The following is a 17,675-nucleotide window of genomic DNA, read 5'->3' on the forward strand; positions in this document are numbered from 1 at the left end:
AAGTTTCAGGGGAGGTGGCTGGGGCTGGCAGAGGCTAAGGCTCTCCCTCTCCCCACTTTAGTTTTGGGTAGGGCTTTCAACTTAACCCAAGGACATCTCTCACAATGGAGAATAATTCAGCCCTCAACAGGGTCTCAAATCTGCTGCAGCAGCAAGAATGTTTAATATATAATAGATAAAAATTTCATCCAAAAATTAAAATATTCTTGCAAACCCTACCGCAACACCAATTACTATTCTAAAGTTAACCCATCACTTGTGCTGTTAATACTTGACAATATTCTTAATTGGAAATTAGGTAAAAGACTGAAACAATCTTTAACCAAAAACAAAATTAGTCACTTGAGGTTTATGGCATATAGTTTAGGTAAACACAAGGAGAAAAAGTAGAGGAAGTGGAAGTGTCCGAAGCCAAGCTGAGTGACAGAACACACTCAGTTGGGGTAGATGTTTACACAGAGTAGTGGGATATCAGGAGAAGCTCCATAGGGATTCATGTGCGCACATCTGGAGACAGGATCCCCTCCATAGCAGATCCAAGAATGGGGAGCTAAGGGAGGAGGCCACTCCTGTCATTCCAGTTTTAGAAGCTCCACGTCGAAGACAAGAGTGGCATGTGGCGGGATGATTCCTGGGTGCCCAGTGGCACCATAGGCATAGCCTGGGGAGATAGTCCGTTGAGCTCTCTGACCCACACTCATCTGGGCCACCCCTTCTTCCCAGCCCCGGATCACCTCCTGCTTGCCGAGCATAATCTTGAAGGGCTTGTTTCTGTCACGGAAGGAATCAAACTTCTTGCCATCTTCAAGCATCCCGTCTCCTGGAGAGATGGTCTCCACCTGCGCTCCCATGGCGGCGGCGGGCGCCAGGCGGGCGGCGCGACAGACGACGTGGACAGACACCGGGCAGCGGTCGCGAGGCTCCGCTCTGTTCCTCCGCGCTTCGCCTGCACACGCCTATCTTATCTCTTTAATATCCTTTGTTTTTGTTTTTTGTACTAGGAATCAAATTTAGCTTCGTACTTTTAGGCTTTATTTTTTATTTATTTTTATGAGACAGGGATATGCCAAATAATTTAAGTTGGCCTTGAACTCACTTTATATGGACTAAAACCTCTACTGTTGTGGGTTTATAATCAGTATAGGAATCCAAGTAGCCAATTAAAATTTGAAGATTTTTATTAGCTGAACTCCGCGACCATCAATCAGCATAGACCCATTTTAGAGTCTAAGCAGCGCTGACCAGAAGACATGGCATGTCTGTAAAGTGTATATAAAGGGAATATGCAGTATACCTTGCTTGTCAAACAATTTGCACCCATCCTGCCTGTCAAACAGATTTTTTTTTGCTATACATCTGGCTACTTTTTTTCCTGTCATTGTTTAGGGTCAGTGCTTTCTCAGGGTATATTTCCTCCATATGTTAGACCTATTTTTACAACTCTGCGGTGAGCTAAAGTTTTTTAGGGTCAGCAGCTTTCTCAGGGTATATTGCTTCTATATGGTAAGACTGTTTTGACAACTCTGGGGTCAGCTAACGTTTACCATGGCAATACCTATGCTAAAAGTATGGGTTTAGGCCATCATACTACCATACCCAGCTTTGCAATAAGATTTATAATATAGGGCTGGAGAGATGGCTCAGTAGAATAAGCGCTTGCCTGGCAAGTGTAAGGGCCTGAGTTCAATCCCCGGTTCCACCACAAAAAAAAAAAAAAGATAGCTGATCCTCAGGTTTCTTCTTTTGGTTCCTTCTTCAGGTGTTTGTTTGTTTGTTTGTTTGTTTGTTTGTTTTAAGATTGTTTGCTTTGAGACAGTGTCTTACTTCATTCTGCAGGCTGGTCTTGAACTCACATTGTAGCCCAGGCTGGCTTTTCAGCAATCTTCCCGACTCAACCTCTTGAGTAAAAAAACAAAACAAAACACAAAAACCCTCTTGAGTGCTGGGATTGCACATATGCACCACCACAACCAAATTTATTTTTTTCTTTCTTTTTTTTTATTTTAGAGAAGCGTCTACAGGGTGTTTAGGGTCTCACCACTAGATCGGACTCCTGTGATCTGCCTGTGTTCAGCCTCCCAAGAGCTGGGATTACAGGCACACGCCCCTACACCTAGTCTCAATTGCATCTCAGCACGCCCCAGGGGTGGGACCAGCATGGCAGACCCAGGGATTGAACCACTGGCCCTTGTACTGCAGGCACTTTAATCCACTGAGCTATTTAGCCAGCCCTCAGCTTTCATGTTTTATTCTGCCTAGAAAAATCCTTCTCTAAAACACGGTTCTGATCATACTGTTGTCCTGCTCCAGAGCATTTAATGGTTTTCCACTCAGGTAGACCATGCCAAGCAGTAGGATGCCTGATGTTAGCCAAGCACCGTGCCATCTTTCACACCTTTGCTTCCCTCTGCCAGTCTAGCCTGCACCTTGTGTTCTTCCTGCCCCAGCCTCCTTTATAGCTGGAATCACAGGTGTGTGCCACCATACCCAGCTGAGCAATCATTTTGATTTGTTCATTCCCCTGATAAAGTGCCAATCGTACAGTGCTTCATCTGTTTGTTCTATGTTCAAGTAGAGCTGAGCTTTGGTGATGGTGGATACAAGAGTTTTGCCAAGTTGCTAGGCTGATCTTGAATTGAAAAGAGAAAAATTACAAATTAATCCATACCGTGTTGGTGGCCATCTGTGTGTGTATTTAGTTCCTCCTATGTGGGAGTCACAGTGCTGGACATGGGGTATGGATTGCCAGTAATTACTCAAAATTGAAGTGCACACAGGTGAACAAAGCCCAGACCCTCACCATGAGTGCAATGCCAGGCTGGGCTGCATAGTGAGTTCAGGGACAGCATGGACAACACACACACAAAGAAGTCCAGCCCTTAGCCCTATAGCTGTAGGCTAGGGGTGGAAAAGTCATGGAAGTTTTCTTCATGTTTATACAAAGCAGCAGGACAGCACTGGAGGCCATGCCCAGGGATACCCTGGTATCTGTTCTGTAACTGCCAGGCGGGGTTCAGCCTACCCCAGGATGAGCAAGTGTATCTTCTCCCTCATGCTTTGTGCACATGAGCAAGAGCAGACTGTGGGCCTGGGGAGATAGCTTGGTGGCGTAAGCGCTAGTACTAAATGCCATGCTGGCCCCAAGACTGGGTGTGTTGGTGTACATGTGTAATCTCAGCACTGGGGAGGCTCAGACAGGATCAGTATGAATCAGAGCTTTATAGCAAGACCCTTATCAAAAGAATAAAAGGGGATCGGGGAGATGGCTCAGTAGAATAAGCGCTTGCCTGGCAAGCATAAGAGCCTGAGTTCAACCCCTGGTTCCGCAAAAAAAAAAAAAGAATAAAAGAAATTTTAAAGAGCATACTGTGTATAACATGGACCCACTGTTTCCAGGAATGGGAATCTACTTGGAACTCAGGCACAGCTTTGTATTCTGCTGCTTGGATCTACACTGTCAAAGCCAAGGAACAAGACTGGGATGGGTCTGTAGGCCATGCAGAATGTGGTCATGCAGATGACAGAAGATCCATGGGCAGCTGGTGAGCTCTGTTCCTTAAACATGCAGTGAACATTGGGGTTCAGCAGATAATCCAATAGGTATTACAATGAGAGAGAAAAAAGGCAAACACTCTGCTAAGCATTAGGGAGAAAGGGGCCACAGACTGGCAATCAATGTTTGCTTTCCACTCAGTAACTTGCAAGCAGTTTGAGCTGTGTGACAGTGTAGTACAGGGGCACAGACAGCACTGGTCTGGCCGGGATGGCTCAGGATAATCACCTGAGCAGTAAAAACAGCTGCTTCCATTAGTGGGCCATTTTTGCTGCCACCAGCAATGTTTGTGACAGACATGTTCTTTTTTTTTTTTTAAAACATTTATTTATTTATGTGTGTGGCCAGCTCAGCCCACCAGGGGGCGGGGCTGGCTGGCATGTGGTGCTGGGGGATTGAACCGCGGTCCCTGCGCTTTGCTAAGCTCGTTCTAAGTAGGTGCTTTAGACCACTGAGCCATCTCTCCAGCCGCCCAGACATGTTCTTGATGCTGAAGCCTACATTGTCTCCAAAAAGAGCTTCGCTGAAAGCTTCATGGTGCTTTTCAACAGACTTTACTTCAGTTGTGACATTAACTAGAGTGAAGGTGACCACTATGCCATGTTTGAGAACACCAGTCTCCACTTAGCCCACAGGGATGGTACCAATACCACCAATTTTGTAGACATCTGAAGGGGCAGCTTAAAAAGCTTGTGAGTTGGGCAAGTGGGTGGAAGGACACAATCCAAAGCTTCAAGCAGTGTGGTTCCACTGGTTTTGCCATCTTTACAAATGATCTTCCATCCTTTGAACCAAGGCATATTAGCACTTGGCTCCAGCACACTGTCCCCATTCCAACCAGAAATTTTCTTAATGTAGCTGCTGACTTCCTTAACCACTTCTTCGTACCTTTTCTGGCTATAGGGGGACTCAGTGGATTCCATTTTGTTAATACCAACAATAAGTTGTTCCCAGAAGGGCATGCTCATGGATTTGCCCATTCTTGAAAATACCAGCTTCAAATTCACCAACACCAGCAGCAACAACCAGGATAGCACAATCCACCTGAGATGTGCCTATAATCATGTTGTTTATAAAGTCTGTGTCCTGGGACATCGATGATAGTCACAGTACCTGCTGGTCTCAAATTTGCACAAGGGAGATGTTGATGGTAATATTCACACTCAGCTTTCAGTTCATGCAAGACCCAGGCACACTTGAAGGAACCCTTCCACATCTCAGCAGCCTCCTCAAAATTTTCACTGGTTTTTTTTGTCTGTACCACCAAATTTGTAGATCAAATGGCCTGGCCAGATGGAGGACTTGCCCATATCCCCATGTCCAGTGACAATGATGCTAATATGAGTCTTTTCCTTTCCTGTGTTGGCTTTCATTTGGTGGTAGTTTTCACTACACCTGTGCTCTTGTTGTGGAAAGGCCTTTTTTTTTTTGTGGGGGTGAGTTTGGATTTTTGTGATGGGGTCTTAGGCTGGCCTTGAACTCACTATGTAGAACAGGCTGGCCGCTAACTCACAGCAGTCCTCTTGCCTCAGCCTCCTCAGTGATAGGATTACAGGCATCTACCATGCCCAGCATAATATAGTGATCTTAAAAACTGATAATTGATAGTTACAGCATAATTATGCAGTTCTATAAACTCGGCACTCTGGGCAATTGAGGCCAGAGGATTGCAAATTCAAGCCCAGACAGGACAATTTAATGAGTGACTATTTTAACATTAAAAAAAGGACTGTGGGGGCTGGTGAGATGGCTCAGTGGTCTAAAGCACCTACTTAGAACAAGCTTAGCAAAGCACATGGACCGCGGTTCAATCCCCCAGCACCACATGCCAGCCAGCCCCGCCCCCAGGTGAGCTGAGCTGGCCACACACATACATACATACATACATACATACATACATAAATTAAAAAAAAAAAGGACTGTGGATGTAGCTCAGTGCAAAGACAGTTGTGGTCCAAAGGCCCTGAGAAGTGGGCGCCTACTACCACAAACAGTAACCACAAAGACGCTGACAGTTGATAGCTAGTATGGTGCCACATTCCTATAATCCCAGCACTCTGGGAGTCTGAGGCAGGAAGATTACAAGTTTGAGCCCAGCCAAGACAAATAGAGACTGTCTCAAAATAAAAATGTGATGAGGATGTAGCTCAGTGCAGAGGCCTTGGATTCAATCTTTAGAAATGAGGAGGGAAACTGTTGAGAATGAATTTTGTTTCGTTTTGTTTTATTTTGTGAAAGTCTCATTATGAGTTTAAGATAACCTCCAACTCAACCATGTAGCCCAGGCTGGCCTCAAATTCACAGCAGTCTTCCTGCCTCAGCCTCACATGGTGGAATTACAGGCATGGGCCACCACACCTGGGTACTGTGGCATTTTGCATGGCATCCCTGTAGACTTACATATTTGGTATGTATCTTTTTCATCTATATCTGGTACTCTTGTGAGGCTTTTTCTCATTTCCTTTTTTTGGTTGTTTTTTTTTTTTTTAATTTTGAAAAAAAACAAAACCCAAATGTCCCATCTTAACCATTCTAAGCATATGGTTCAGTAGTGTTAAATGCATTTACACTATTGTACAAATAATCTCCAGAACATCATCCAGAACCGACCCTCTTGTTGTTTGACCACCACAGCCCCTTCTAGTTGTAGCTTGCTGACCACCGTGAAGCACTCTGTGAACAATGCCTGCAGAAACCAGCTATGGGCCAGGAGGCCAGCTTGGCAGCCAAGCCCAGAGCAAGGTGCTCTGGCCCAGGGTGGGCTCTCGCATTCCAGGAGCCAGAGTACTGCTCCTCTAGGTGGCCAGCCTTGGGAAGTCAGGGCTGGCCTTCGCGCTGAGGGCTGTGGTCACTGGCAGGGGCCAGGTATTGCCACAGGTAAAGCATACTTACATGTGTCACATTATGGCCACAAGTAGTGTGGCCAGGTGTTGAGGGTTGTAGATGAGAATTAGGGGCTTTTAGCCATCTACTGATGCCTAAACTCCACCCAGCGGAGTCACGATGGGAAAGGCCTTGCGGTGGGGTCTGGCAGGCTTCTGGTTGGGGAAATGAAACCTGAACTCAGATGCCTGGCTCAGATGCCATCCTCAGGAACCTGGCCAAACCCTGCCCCTTCCCTGAGTGATCGTCATCCCTGGCTCCTCCCCGCTAGAACAAACTGAAACTCTATGCCCCAGAACAACTGCCTCTTCCCAAACCCCAGCTACTGGTGGCTAGCATTCTACTCCATTACACTGAAGCTATATCCTCCAAAAACCCTCACCCAAGTAGAATTATAGGTCCAGTAAGATAGCTCAGAGGACTAAGCACCTCCTTAGGAAAGCACAAGGCACCACCTTAGGATGCCCGGTGGCACCACATGCCGGCCCTGCTAAGCCAGCCACAGACTGGGCATAGTGGCGCACGCCTGTAATCTCAGCTGGGGAGGCTGAAAACAGGAGGATCACTCTGAGTCTGAGCTACGTAGTGAGACCCTGTATCAAATACATAAGAAAAAAAAGGTAGACAATTATACAGTATTTGTATTTTTGTGATTGGTTTACTTGTATTGTTCTTTTTTTTTTTTTTTTTTTGGCAGAACCAGGGATTGATCCCAGGCCCTTGTGCTTGCCAGGGAAGCGCTTATTCCACTGAGCCATCTCCCCAGCCCTACTTGTGTTGTTCTCACTGTTCATCCATGCGGTAGCATGTGTCAGAATTCCCTTCTTTTTCAAGGTGAAATAATACTCTACTGGCCAGGCATGGTGGACACACCCTGGGGTTCCAGCGCTTGGGAAGCTAGACTGCCAGGAGTTCGTGGTCAGCGTGAGCTATCCAGCAAGACCTGGTCTCACAAACAGTTGAAAAATTGTAAATCAGACCATTTTAAATTGATGACCACCTGTGTAGTCCGCATCCTATCTAACCACTCATGTGAGGAAGAACACCCAGGTTGCTGTCCTTGACTGTCCCTAAGAGTACTGCTATGAACATGCATATGTATAAATAACTTTTTGAGATTCTGCTTTATGTATGTATGCAAAATGGGATTGCATTTCATTAAAAAAGAAACAAAACTACAGCACCATTTTCCATTGGGGCTGTATCATTTTACATTCCCGCCAACCGTGCATGAGGGCTCCTATTTCTTTACATCCACAACACTCATTTTCTTCTTTTTATAATTGCCATCCTAATGAGTATGAAGTGGTATCTCATTGTAGTTTGCTTTACGTTTTAGGAAAGGCTTCTCTATTTCTGTGAAAAACTTCACAGAGAATGTGACAGGGCTCATATTGTATCTGTAGGTTGCTTTGAATGGTTTTACCCTCTTAACCCTTTTTTTTCTTTCTTTCTTTTTGGCCTCAGGACTTTGGTACTGAATTATATATGTCCTCAGCCCCTTTTCTTTGAGACAGGATTTTTTCACCAGGGACTGAACTCAGGACCTGCCAGACAGGTGCGTATGCCATTGAGCTGTCTTCCCTGCCCACTAAGACTGGATCTTGATAAATAACTAAATTGCCCATGTTAGGCTTGAAATTGCAGTGTTCCTCCCTTAGCCTCCAAGAATGCAGGGATCACAGGTGTGTGCTACCATGTCTGACTGCATCATAGTAACCCTAAATCTTATCCATGAACATGGGAATTTTCATTTATTTATGTCTCTTTTAATTTCTTTCTGCAATGTTTTTTGGTATTGTTGCTGTGTTTTGTTTTGGTTTTTTTCTGGGGGGGGTGTGGAATTTTAGGGAGGAGTCTACAGGGTGTTGAGGGTCTAACTACTAGATCCAGACTCCTAGTGATCCGCCTGTTTACAGCTTCTGAAGAGCTGGGATTACAGGCGGGCACCACCACGCCCAGTCTCAATTGCCATCTCAGCGTGCCCGGGGGCAGGGCTGGCACAGCAGGCCCAGGGATCGAACCCCAGCCCCTGTGCCTGCTTACAGGTACTTTAATCTGAACTATTTGGCTGGCCCTTGTTTTGTTTTCTTTGAATTTGGTTTTTTGGAGGTTTTGAGGCAGTGACTCATTATGTAGTTCAGGCTAGCCTCAAATTCAGAGCAAGCCTCCTGTCTCAGCCTCCTGAGTGCTATAGTTATATAGGTGTGTGCCACCACATCCAGCCTGATAAATTTTGAGAGAAAGAGGCTAAATGTTATTCTTTTCTGATAGTTAGAAACCATAAAGTCTTAGAGATTTCCAGGGATTTAGGTTTTAGTGAAAGACTCCTTGGCACCTAGTTCTTTTTTCTTCTAGTTTTGGTAATGTGTCCCTAAGGACCTGCTCCTCTCCTTTCTTCTGTCTTTGCTCTTGCTTGTCAAACACCACTCATGAATAGAAAGAAGTGAAAAAAAATGGGGTGAAGACTCGACCCCTCCATGGGACTGTTCCCTTGACTGTCTGCCAAAGATGAGTGACAACAATAGAGAAAACTATGACGTAAAAAGACATGGGGATTTATGGGCTAGCCATATAGCTCAGTGGACTAAAGTGCCTGCTTAGGCAGAGCGCAGCGACCAAGGTTTGATCCCTGGCCAGCCGTGCTACCCCCACCCCTGCTGAGATGGCAGTTGAGACTGGGCATGGTGGCACATGCCTGTAATCGCAGTACTTGGGAGGCTGAAAACAGGAAGATCACTACATACTCCTATCTATGTAGTGAGATCCTGTACTAAATACAAAAAAATATGGGGGATTTAGACCAATTTTATTTTATTTTATTTTATTTTTAATTTATTTTGTGTGTGTGGCCAGCTCAGCCCACCAGGGGGCGGGCTGGCTGGCATGTGGTGCTGGGGGATTGAACCGTGGTCCATGTGCTTTGCTAAGCTTGTTCTAAGTAGGTGCTTTAGACCACTGAGCCATCTCACCAGCCCCTAGACCAATTTTAGAGAGCATTAGATTCCTTCTTTCCCTTATTTTGGACTAGAATACTCCTAAACCCTAGACGAAGCCCAGTTCCAATAATTTCGGTTACATTTAGAAAAAGTCACTGTTTAAATGATAAACATCATTTGGGGGGCCTTTTGAAGCAGGATCTCACTAGAGAGCCCAGCCTCCTGAGTGCTAGGATTACAGATGTACGCCACCATGCCTAGCAATAAAATGTTTTATCTGTGTTATAAAAGTAAAAAAAAAATTGCTCTGATTTGTTTTGATTCATCACTCTGTCTAGTTTCCTTACACCACCCAGCATATCCTTTTAATAGGAAGAATGGCTTTGGGGCTCTTGAACAGTGATCCCCAGCCTCTCTGCCTTAACCTTCATTCTCTCCAGAAGATAAAGAAAACCTTTTCCTCCTCTCACCTCTAAATGTAGGTTAAGCTTTAGGATATAAGATCAAATTAGCGCAGCCCAAAGGAGAAAAAAAGTCAGCTTGTCATCATGGGCAAAGGTCAGAAAGACAAAGTCTGGGCTGGGAAGAGAGGGATAAATATTTGCAAATACTGTCACACACGGCTTTGGAAGGTACTGGCTTTCCCTCAATTCTAGTTGGGGAAAGGAGCTGGGATTAGAAACAACAGTCACTCAGATCATAAAGATACCAAAGCAAATGAGATGTTTGGGCTGTTTTCCTCCTCTGGCTTTTCCCCTGAACCAGTAAGGATCTCCCACAATTTTCTTTCTTTCTTTCTTTATTTTATTTTTTTTTTTTGCAGAACCGGGGATCTCCCACAATTTTCAAGAGCACAGGTGAAGCTAGGCATGATGACACACATCTGTAACCTCAGCACTGGGAGGCAGGAAGATTGCTGCAAGTTTGAGGCCATCAAGGCTGGCTAGAACTGCACAGCAAGACCCTGTTTCACAAAACAAACAAAAAAACAGGGGCTGGGGAGATGGCTCAGCAGAATAAGCGCTTCCCTGGCAAGCACAAGGGTCTGAGTTCAATCCCTGGTTCTGCCAACAAAAAACAAAAAACAAACAAAAAACAAACAAACAAAAAAAAAACGCAACAACAAGAAAAAGTATAGGTGAAGCTACATCCAAGATAATATGTCTCTAAGTGCTACGACACTTTCTAGCGCTGACTAGTCTTCTGTCTTCCTAGCAGGTCTGCCCTGCACACCCTCCAAGAGTCAGGCTATATCACTCTTTTGCTTATTTTGCTGTGCTGTGGTAGTTACCTTTGTGGGAATTATCCAGAATGGAGCTCTCTTGAAGCCATCTCTCATGCAAACTGGCATCTGCCACGCAAGCTCTCCAGCCAGATCCCCCTTCTGATCCCAGCACCTGCCAGGACTCCTTACCCACTGCCCCCTCCTTTCCCTCTCTGCCTGAGTAATGTCCAGAAATCAGAGTAGCCTCGGAGGGCACTGGCTGCTGCCCTGAGGCCCTCTATCTGCAGCTCCAGCTGGTTAGGGTGGGAAGAAAGGGCATAACTGCAACCCTCAGCTGAGTTTCACAAGCACACTGATGGGGTCAACCATAAGGGTTTCACGGTCTTTTGGGGAAGCAAGAATAAACTCAACAGGCAGTTACCCACCCTGAGGAAAGTGGCAAGCATACCAAGTGGGGTGGTTTGTCTGCCAGTCACCTCAGAAGATAATTGAGTCTGCTAAGATAGTCATCTCTCATTTTCCTGACATCACAGCTCAAAGCTTTTGTTGTCAAAATTACCCAGAATTGCAGGGCTGAATCTGGGAGCACACCAAAGAATTATGTGAAAAGTTCCAAAAGTTCGCAAATTAATGGTTCAGCGTCCGCGCACAATGACAATACAACTGATCAAATGTCTCACAATTACTCTGAAATGCCTTAAGGGGAAATTGATTCAGGAATTTGTTCAGGTTTACTTCAGGTACTCAATGCCTTATACTTTGTTTGTTTCGGAACCAGGGATTGAACTCAGGCCCTTGCACTTGCCAGGAAAGCGCTTATTCTACTGAGCTTTTCCCCGGCCCCTCAATGCTGTATATTTGACAATTCTTTCCCAGGTCTGTGTTCAAGAATGGGGCATAGGGCTGGTGAGATGGCTCAGTGGTCTAAAGCACCTATTTAGAACAAGCTAAGCTAAGCAAAACACAGGGACCGCGGTTCTATCCCCCAGCACCACATGCCAGCCAGCCCTGCCCCCGGTGGGCTGAGCTGGCCACACACACACAAAATAAATAAATAAATAATTAAAAAAAAAAAAAAAGAATGGGGCATAGTAGCACTGCACACCATTTACTTATTTATTTATTTAGCAGTACCAGGGATCAGACTCAGGACCTTGCGCTTGCCAGGCAGCTGCTTATGCCGCTGCGGTATCTCCCTGGCCTGGACACCGTTTAGGACAGAATAGGCTCTTTATTTCACCCCTGTGCTGAATTTTATGGGACTCATGTTGGCCTTATACTTTTCTGTATAGTAGCTAGCAGTCCCTCTTTTCTGTTTTGTTTTTTCTTTAAATTTTTTATTTATTTACTTATGTGTGTGTGGGTGGGTGTGTGGGTGGGTGTGTGGTCAGCTCAGCCCACCAGGGGGCGGGGCTGGCTGGCATGTGATGCTGGGGGATTGAACCGCAGTCCCTGTGCTTTGCTAAGCTTGTTCTAAGTAGGTGCTTTAGACCACTGAGCCATCTCACCAGCCCTAACAAATGTGATTTAAACTGTTTTTTTGGCAGAACCGGGAATTGAACTCAGACCCTTGCACTTGCCAGGCAAATGCTTATTCTACTGAGCCATATCCCCAGGCCCAAATTTTAAGCCTATACTTTTTTTTTTTCAGTACCAGGCATCAAACTTGGGACCTTGCGTTTGCCAGCCAGGTGCTTATGCCATTAAGCTATCTCCCCTGCAGTCTCTGTTTTTACTTTTGATACTGAGGATTGAACCTCAGGGCCTTTATACTAAGCTATGATCCCCCGAATTTTTCTAAATTTATTTTATTTTGTTAAAAAACTTTGGGGGGTGGGCAGGGAGATGACTCAGTAGAATAAGTGCCTGCCTGGCAAGCACAAGATCCTGAGTTCAATCCCTGGTACAGAAAAAAAAAAAACAAAAACAACAACAAAAAAAAAACTTTGGGGGCTGGGGAAATAGCTCAGTAGAATAAGCACTTGCCTGGCAAGCACAGGGTCCTGATTTCAATCCCTGGTACCGCAAAATAAACAAACAAACAAACAAACAAACAAACTTGGGGGGGGACAGGGAGGTGGCTCAGTAGAATAAATGCTTCCCTAAGCATTATTAATTGAGGAAATAAATGAAAGGAAAGGACAGGAATCCTGGAGGTAGACTTCTGGAGGCAAGCAAGAAGGAGGAGAAGAAGAGGGAGGGAAGTAATGGAACTGAACTGGTTCTAATGTACTAACTGCATGTACTGTAGCCAACTTCCCTACATACATTCCATCATCATGTAATTTTTTTATCATCATGTAATTTAAACTTGCACTAATAAATAGAAAGGAAGGAAGGAAAGAAGATGGTAATGCACACCTGGGAGGGTGAAACAGGAGGATCCAGCTATAGAGCACCTTAGTGACTGAGAGAAAACTTTAAAAAGTTCGTTTTTATTTATTGTATTTTAGGGAAGGGGCTACGGGTGTTCAAGACACTACTAGATCAGACTCATAGTGATCCGCCTGTTTACAGTCTCCCAAGAGCTGGGATTACAGGTGCGTTCCACCATGCCCAGTCTCAATTGCTGTCTCAGTATGCCCTGGGGATTGAACCCCCAGCCCCTGGGCCTGCTTGCAGAAGCTTTAACCCGCTGAGCAATTTGGCCGGCCCAAAGTTGTTTTTCTTTTTTTTTTTGCAGAACTGGGGATTGAACTCAGACCCTTGCACTTGCCAGGGAAGCGCTTACTCTACTGAACCATCTCTCCGGCCCCCACCGCAATATTTCTTAAGCCATTTTGCCCTTCTCTCAATCATCAGATACTATGCATTTAATATACAGTAGGCACACAGGCATTTTAATCTCTCTCATTCGTGTTCCTTTTGCTTTCTCAATTCCCAGCTGGATGTTATAGCTTGTTAATCTAATTTTTAAACTGAAAAGAAATAAAATGAGAGAATCATAAACATCTAATCTCAGGCTAGGGATATAGCTCAGCAGCATAGTTCCTGTCAGGTAAGCATGAGGTCCTGAATTTGTTTGTTTGGTTTTTGTTTTTATTTTTTGCAGTACCAGGGATTGAACTTAGGATCTTGTGCTTGCCAGGCAAGCGCTTATTCTACTGAGCTATCTCCCAGCCCAAGGTCCTGCGTTTGATTTCCAGTAACAAAAAAACAAAAAAACAAAAAAACAAAAAAAAAAAATCTAAAGGGCCAGGGAGATGGCTCAGTAGAACAAGTGATTGCCTGCCCTGGCAAGTGAAAGATCCTGAGTTCAATCCCTGGTACTGCAAAAACAACAACAACAAAAAACCCACACTAATCTCTTCTGATTCTGCATCTTCTTGGCTCCTAGCATGAACTGAGCTTAGGCTAAAACATGACAGAGATATATAGGAAAGATCAAAGAACAAAGTTTTAGTGTTGAGGTGAGTGTGTGACAAGGGGACAAGGTCTGAGCAGTCAGCAAAAATGGGCAAATATTTGCAGAGGTTACACTTTTTACTGATCACAGGGAAAGCAAATATCTCCTCCATGGGACAAAGAAGTGGACAGAACAGGACTGAGAAACAACCAGATCTACAGAGCAGCTTCACTTCTCAGTGACCAAACTCTGTGGTAAACTGGGGTCCCTATTAGTGGGCGGGGATAAAGCAGAAAGTGGTTGTGAGCTGAAAATGGGAGACCCCACGTGGGAGCAGGGGTGTTGCATTTCCCATTTCCTAGGCCCTGAGCTAAATAGCACAGAAGAGCTTGGATGTAGGTGATTGATGAGATGGCCCCTTGGAGTGTTCGCTGTTTTCAGACCTTAGAGAAAAGCGTTCTGAATTTTGGGTTTCTCCCCTTACAGGGTACTCTGCTCCAGGCATGTGTAGCCTCAGACTCCTGATAGCAGTAGGCTTTCTTCTTTGCTACCTCCTGCTGCACCCTGTGGATGCCATTTCATACAGGAAGCAGACAAATGTTTCAACACCTCTTGTCTCAGCCTTGGGATCACAACCATCTTCCTCATACCCCTTTTCCTGCCTAACCCTGCTCCCCAAGTCTCTTCCTGGTTTCACTTACATGACTCCTCTTCCCAAGTACCTGGTAGGCCTGGCTCTGAGGAATGCCCTGGAGGAAGCTGGCTGCCAGGCTGAAGTCCAGGCCCTGGATTTTCAGCTCTACCGCTGGGGTGGTCTGAATGCTACACAGGTCCTCATCCGCCACCTCCAAGGGCTCCAGAAAGGTGGAAGCGCAGAGAACAGGGTGTCTATAGAAGCCCTGGCCTCTGCTCTGCAGCGCTTAAATGGCGACTATTCAAAGAGGATTCGTCGCTCCCCAACTACCAAGGACTGTGAGAACACGCAGGAGGAGGGTATCTACAATGTCATCCAGATGGTGCCAGGTGTGGGAACTTATTACAATTTAGGCACAGCTTTGTACTACGCAATTCAGAATTGCTCAGACAAGGCCAAGGAACGAGGCAAAAATGGTGCCATAGATCTGGGTTATGACCTTCTTACAGCTATGGCAGGAATGTCAGGGGGGCCCATGGGTCTAGTGATCAGTGCTTCACTTAAACCAGCACTGAAGGCTGGGGTAGAACACTTGATCCAATATTATTATAAAGAGAAAGCAGCAAGCACCCCTCAGACAGAGACCAGCAAAGCGAGCTTGTGGACCACCTCCTACATAAGTGACTTGGAAGAAACAGTGACCACAGCTCTTCCCATATCCCAAGAAGTAAGTCCAGCTCCATACTTAGGGTGGGCCTTCTTCAAAAGCTATGGACACGTTTTGATGTTTTGATGTCTGAGAATGAATAAATCAGACATTCTGGCATGCTGAAACTTATGGTATGTGCTCAAAATAATTTCTTTCTTTCTTTCTTTTTTTTTTTTTTTTGGTGGAACCGGGATTGAACTCAGGCCCTTGCACTTGCCAGGGAAGCGCTTATTCCACTGAGCCATCTCCCTGGCCCTATTCAAAATAATTTCTGAGGTGTGTGTGTGCCCGTGGGATGTGGAATCCAAATTTCTGATTTGTTATCCAAGAAGAAAGTACTGGGGACAGGGAAATGGCTCAGTGGAAAAAGCGCTTCCCTGGCAAGCGCAAGGGTCTGAGTTCAATCCCCGGTTCTGAAAAAAAAAAAAAAAAAAAAAAAAAGTACTGCTGTAAAATGTTGGTATTTCCAAGTTTGGGGTATGGAGTGAGAAGATTTGTTTTGGAATCCATCGCCACTTGTTAGGTTAGATCATCATCATCGGTCATGACTGACGAGGGATTTCTTTCTGGAAGCTCAATTTTTAAATTTAAATGGAGATGATTTTCCATCTGAATGGGGTTCTTGTGGCAATGTAAACGGATAATATAAACCTAATGCCTTCATTGTTACCTAGTAAATCATTACTATTAAAGCCAGGAGTAGTGGCACTGATCTTTAATCCCTGTGCTCAGTGGCTGAGGCAGGAGGAGCGATGCAAGTTTCATGCTAACTTGGCCTACATAGTGAATTGGAGGCCAGCATGAACTACATGGCATGACCTGGTCTCAAAAAAGAAAAAAACAAGATATATTTCGCACAGGTACAAATTCACGATGATGAATGTGATCATTTTATGTATAACTAAAAGTGTGCCAAGAAAATTAAATTTTTTTTTTAATTTTGTGTGTGTGTGTGTGTGTGTGTGTGTGTGGCCAGCTCAGCCCACCAGGGGGCGGGGCTGGCAGGCATGTGGTGCTGGGGGATTGAACTGTGGTCCCTGTGCTTTTCTAAGCTTGTTCTAAGTAGGTGCTTTAGACCACTGAGCCATCTCACCAGCCCCAAGAATATTAAATTTTAAAAAATCATTACTATTGTTTTTTATTACCTCAGCTTCCCTTTCCCATCCCAAAGTATCAGAATTCTGGCCCCGCCCCTTCCTATCAAACCCTAGGTCCCTCCGAAGGCCCCAAGTTAGTTTCGGTTCCTAAGGCTCTGGGCTGCGGGTTCTCGAAAGTCAGCTGCTTGCACGCCGACCTGTTCCGGGTATTGGAAACCCCGCCCACAGGCACGGGATTTGAGTTTCTTCACCAATCACCGGAGCTGGAAGTGCGCTTTATCCCGCCCTTAGGGGGCGGAGTTTTAGGGTCACCAATAAGCTCGCCGCTTGGGGACCAGCTGCGCTGAGTGGCAGCCAGTGTTGGGGTTGCGGGTTGGGAAAAGCGAGCCTTTGGGCAGCCCGCCACTCTTGAGTGGGTGGGTGAAGTGGTACGCGACGCGGGGACCCTTGGCACCTCGGCAGCCTGAGGACGGGAGGTCCCGGCCGGAGATACTGGAGGAGCGGGTACTCCGACCCTGACAAGGTACAGGCCTCCGAGCGTGCGCTGGGGGAGAGGTGGCGGGAGCGAGGACTTCCCTGGGGAGGACGATGGACCCCAGGGCTCAGGCCCCGCAGGCGACGGTTTCTGTCCTCTAGTTGAAATGGGAGCGCTGCCGTCTGCTGCTTTCTCGATTTTGCTCTCTTGTCCAGCCTGGCAAACCCTAGCGCCCCCTCCGGAACCTACCTTGCAGCCTCCTGCATCTGGGGGGCAGCCTCCAGCAACGGTACTGGATTTGAGGGTTTTCTAAAGCTTTCCCCTTTGCTCTGCGTTTTCAGTCCTTACAGAGAAATGTCCAAACGTGAATCGTACCTGTTTATATGTAAGAGCGTATAATTTACTTTAAAAAAAAAGTTATCGACTACGTAATAGTAATATGTGCCCAAAAGAGAAAAATGTAAGTGTTGAGATCTTAACCGCAATGTGCAATATACCTATTTGGGGAGAGCAGTTTTGTTTGCTTTTCTTTTTTTGAAATCTAAAAAAAAAAAAAAAAAATCTCAGTTTACTTCTGCTTTGCTCCTTTAGTACTAGACATCGGGTTCTTAAAAAATTGGGGTCTTGGGTTGGGCATACAGCTCTGTGGTAGAGTACTTGTATGTGCAAACCCTAGGTGGGTCCCTAGTACTCCCATCTCTCCCCGCCAAAAAAAGAAAAGAGGGGCTGGTGAGATGGCTCAGTGGTCTAAAGCACCTACTTAAAACAAGCTTAGCAAAGCACAGGGACCGCGGTTCAATCCCCCAGCACCACA

The 17,675-nt window shown here is 45.6% G+C and overlaps 2 protein-coding genes and 1 pseudogene across 4 annotated transcripts in view; 2 read left to right on the top strand and 1 right to left on the bottom strand.

Moving 5' to 3' along the window:
• Nucleotides 1–542: 542 nt before the first annotated feature.
• LOC101579286 lies at nucleotides 543–878 on the bottom strand (annotated as a pseudogene).
• Nucleotides 879–3,496: 2,618 nt separating this feature from the next.
• Nucleotides 3,497–15,432, top strand: Apof (apolipoprotein F). Its single transcript, XM_012512895.2, has 3 exons — nucleotides 3,497–3,542; nucleotides 14,150–14,200; nucleotides 14,433–15,432. The coding sequence occupies exons 1-3, from the start codon at nucleotides 3,497–3,499 to the stop codon at nucleotides 15,371–15,373; spliced, it is 1,038 nt and encodes a 345-aa protein (XP_012368349.2). The 3' UTR covers nucleotides 15,374–15,432.
• Nucleotides 15,433–16,720: 1,288 nt separating this feature from the next.
• Stat2 (signal transducer and activator of transcription 2) overlaps nucleotides 16,721–17,675 on the top strand; it is a 22,950-nt gene continuing 21,995 nt past the window's right edge. For 2 of the 3 annotated variants that reach the window (XM_023707362.1, XM_004647112.2), the window contains exon 1: nucleotides 16,721–16,909. The gene's annotated coding sequence lies outside the window, so the exon portion shown is untranslated. Of the gene's footprint in view, nucleotides 16,910–17,076; nucleotides 17,165–17,675 lie in introns of all 3 variants that reach the window. The other variant, XM_023707363.1, reaches the window with a different exon arrangement.

The sequence above is a fragment of the Octodon degus genome, unplaced genomic scaffold (genome assembly GCF_000260255.1).
Source record: "Octodon degus isolate 3935 unplaced genomic scaffold, OctDeg1.0 scaffold00287, whole genome shotgun sequence".
NCBI lineage: Eukaryota > Metazoa > Chordata > Mammalia > Rodentia > Octodontidae > Octodon > Octodon degus.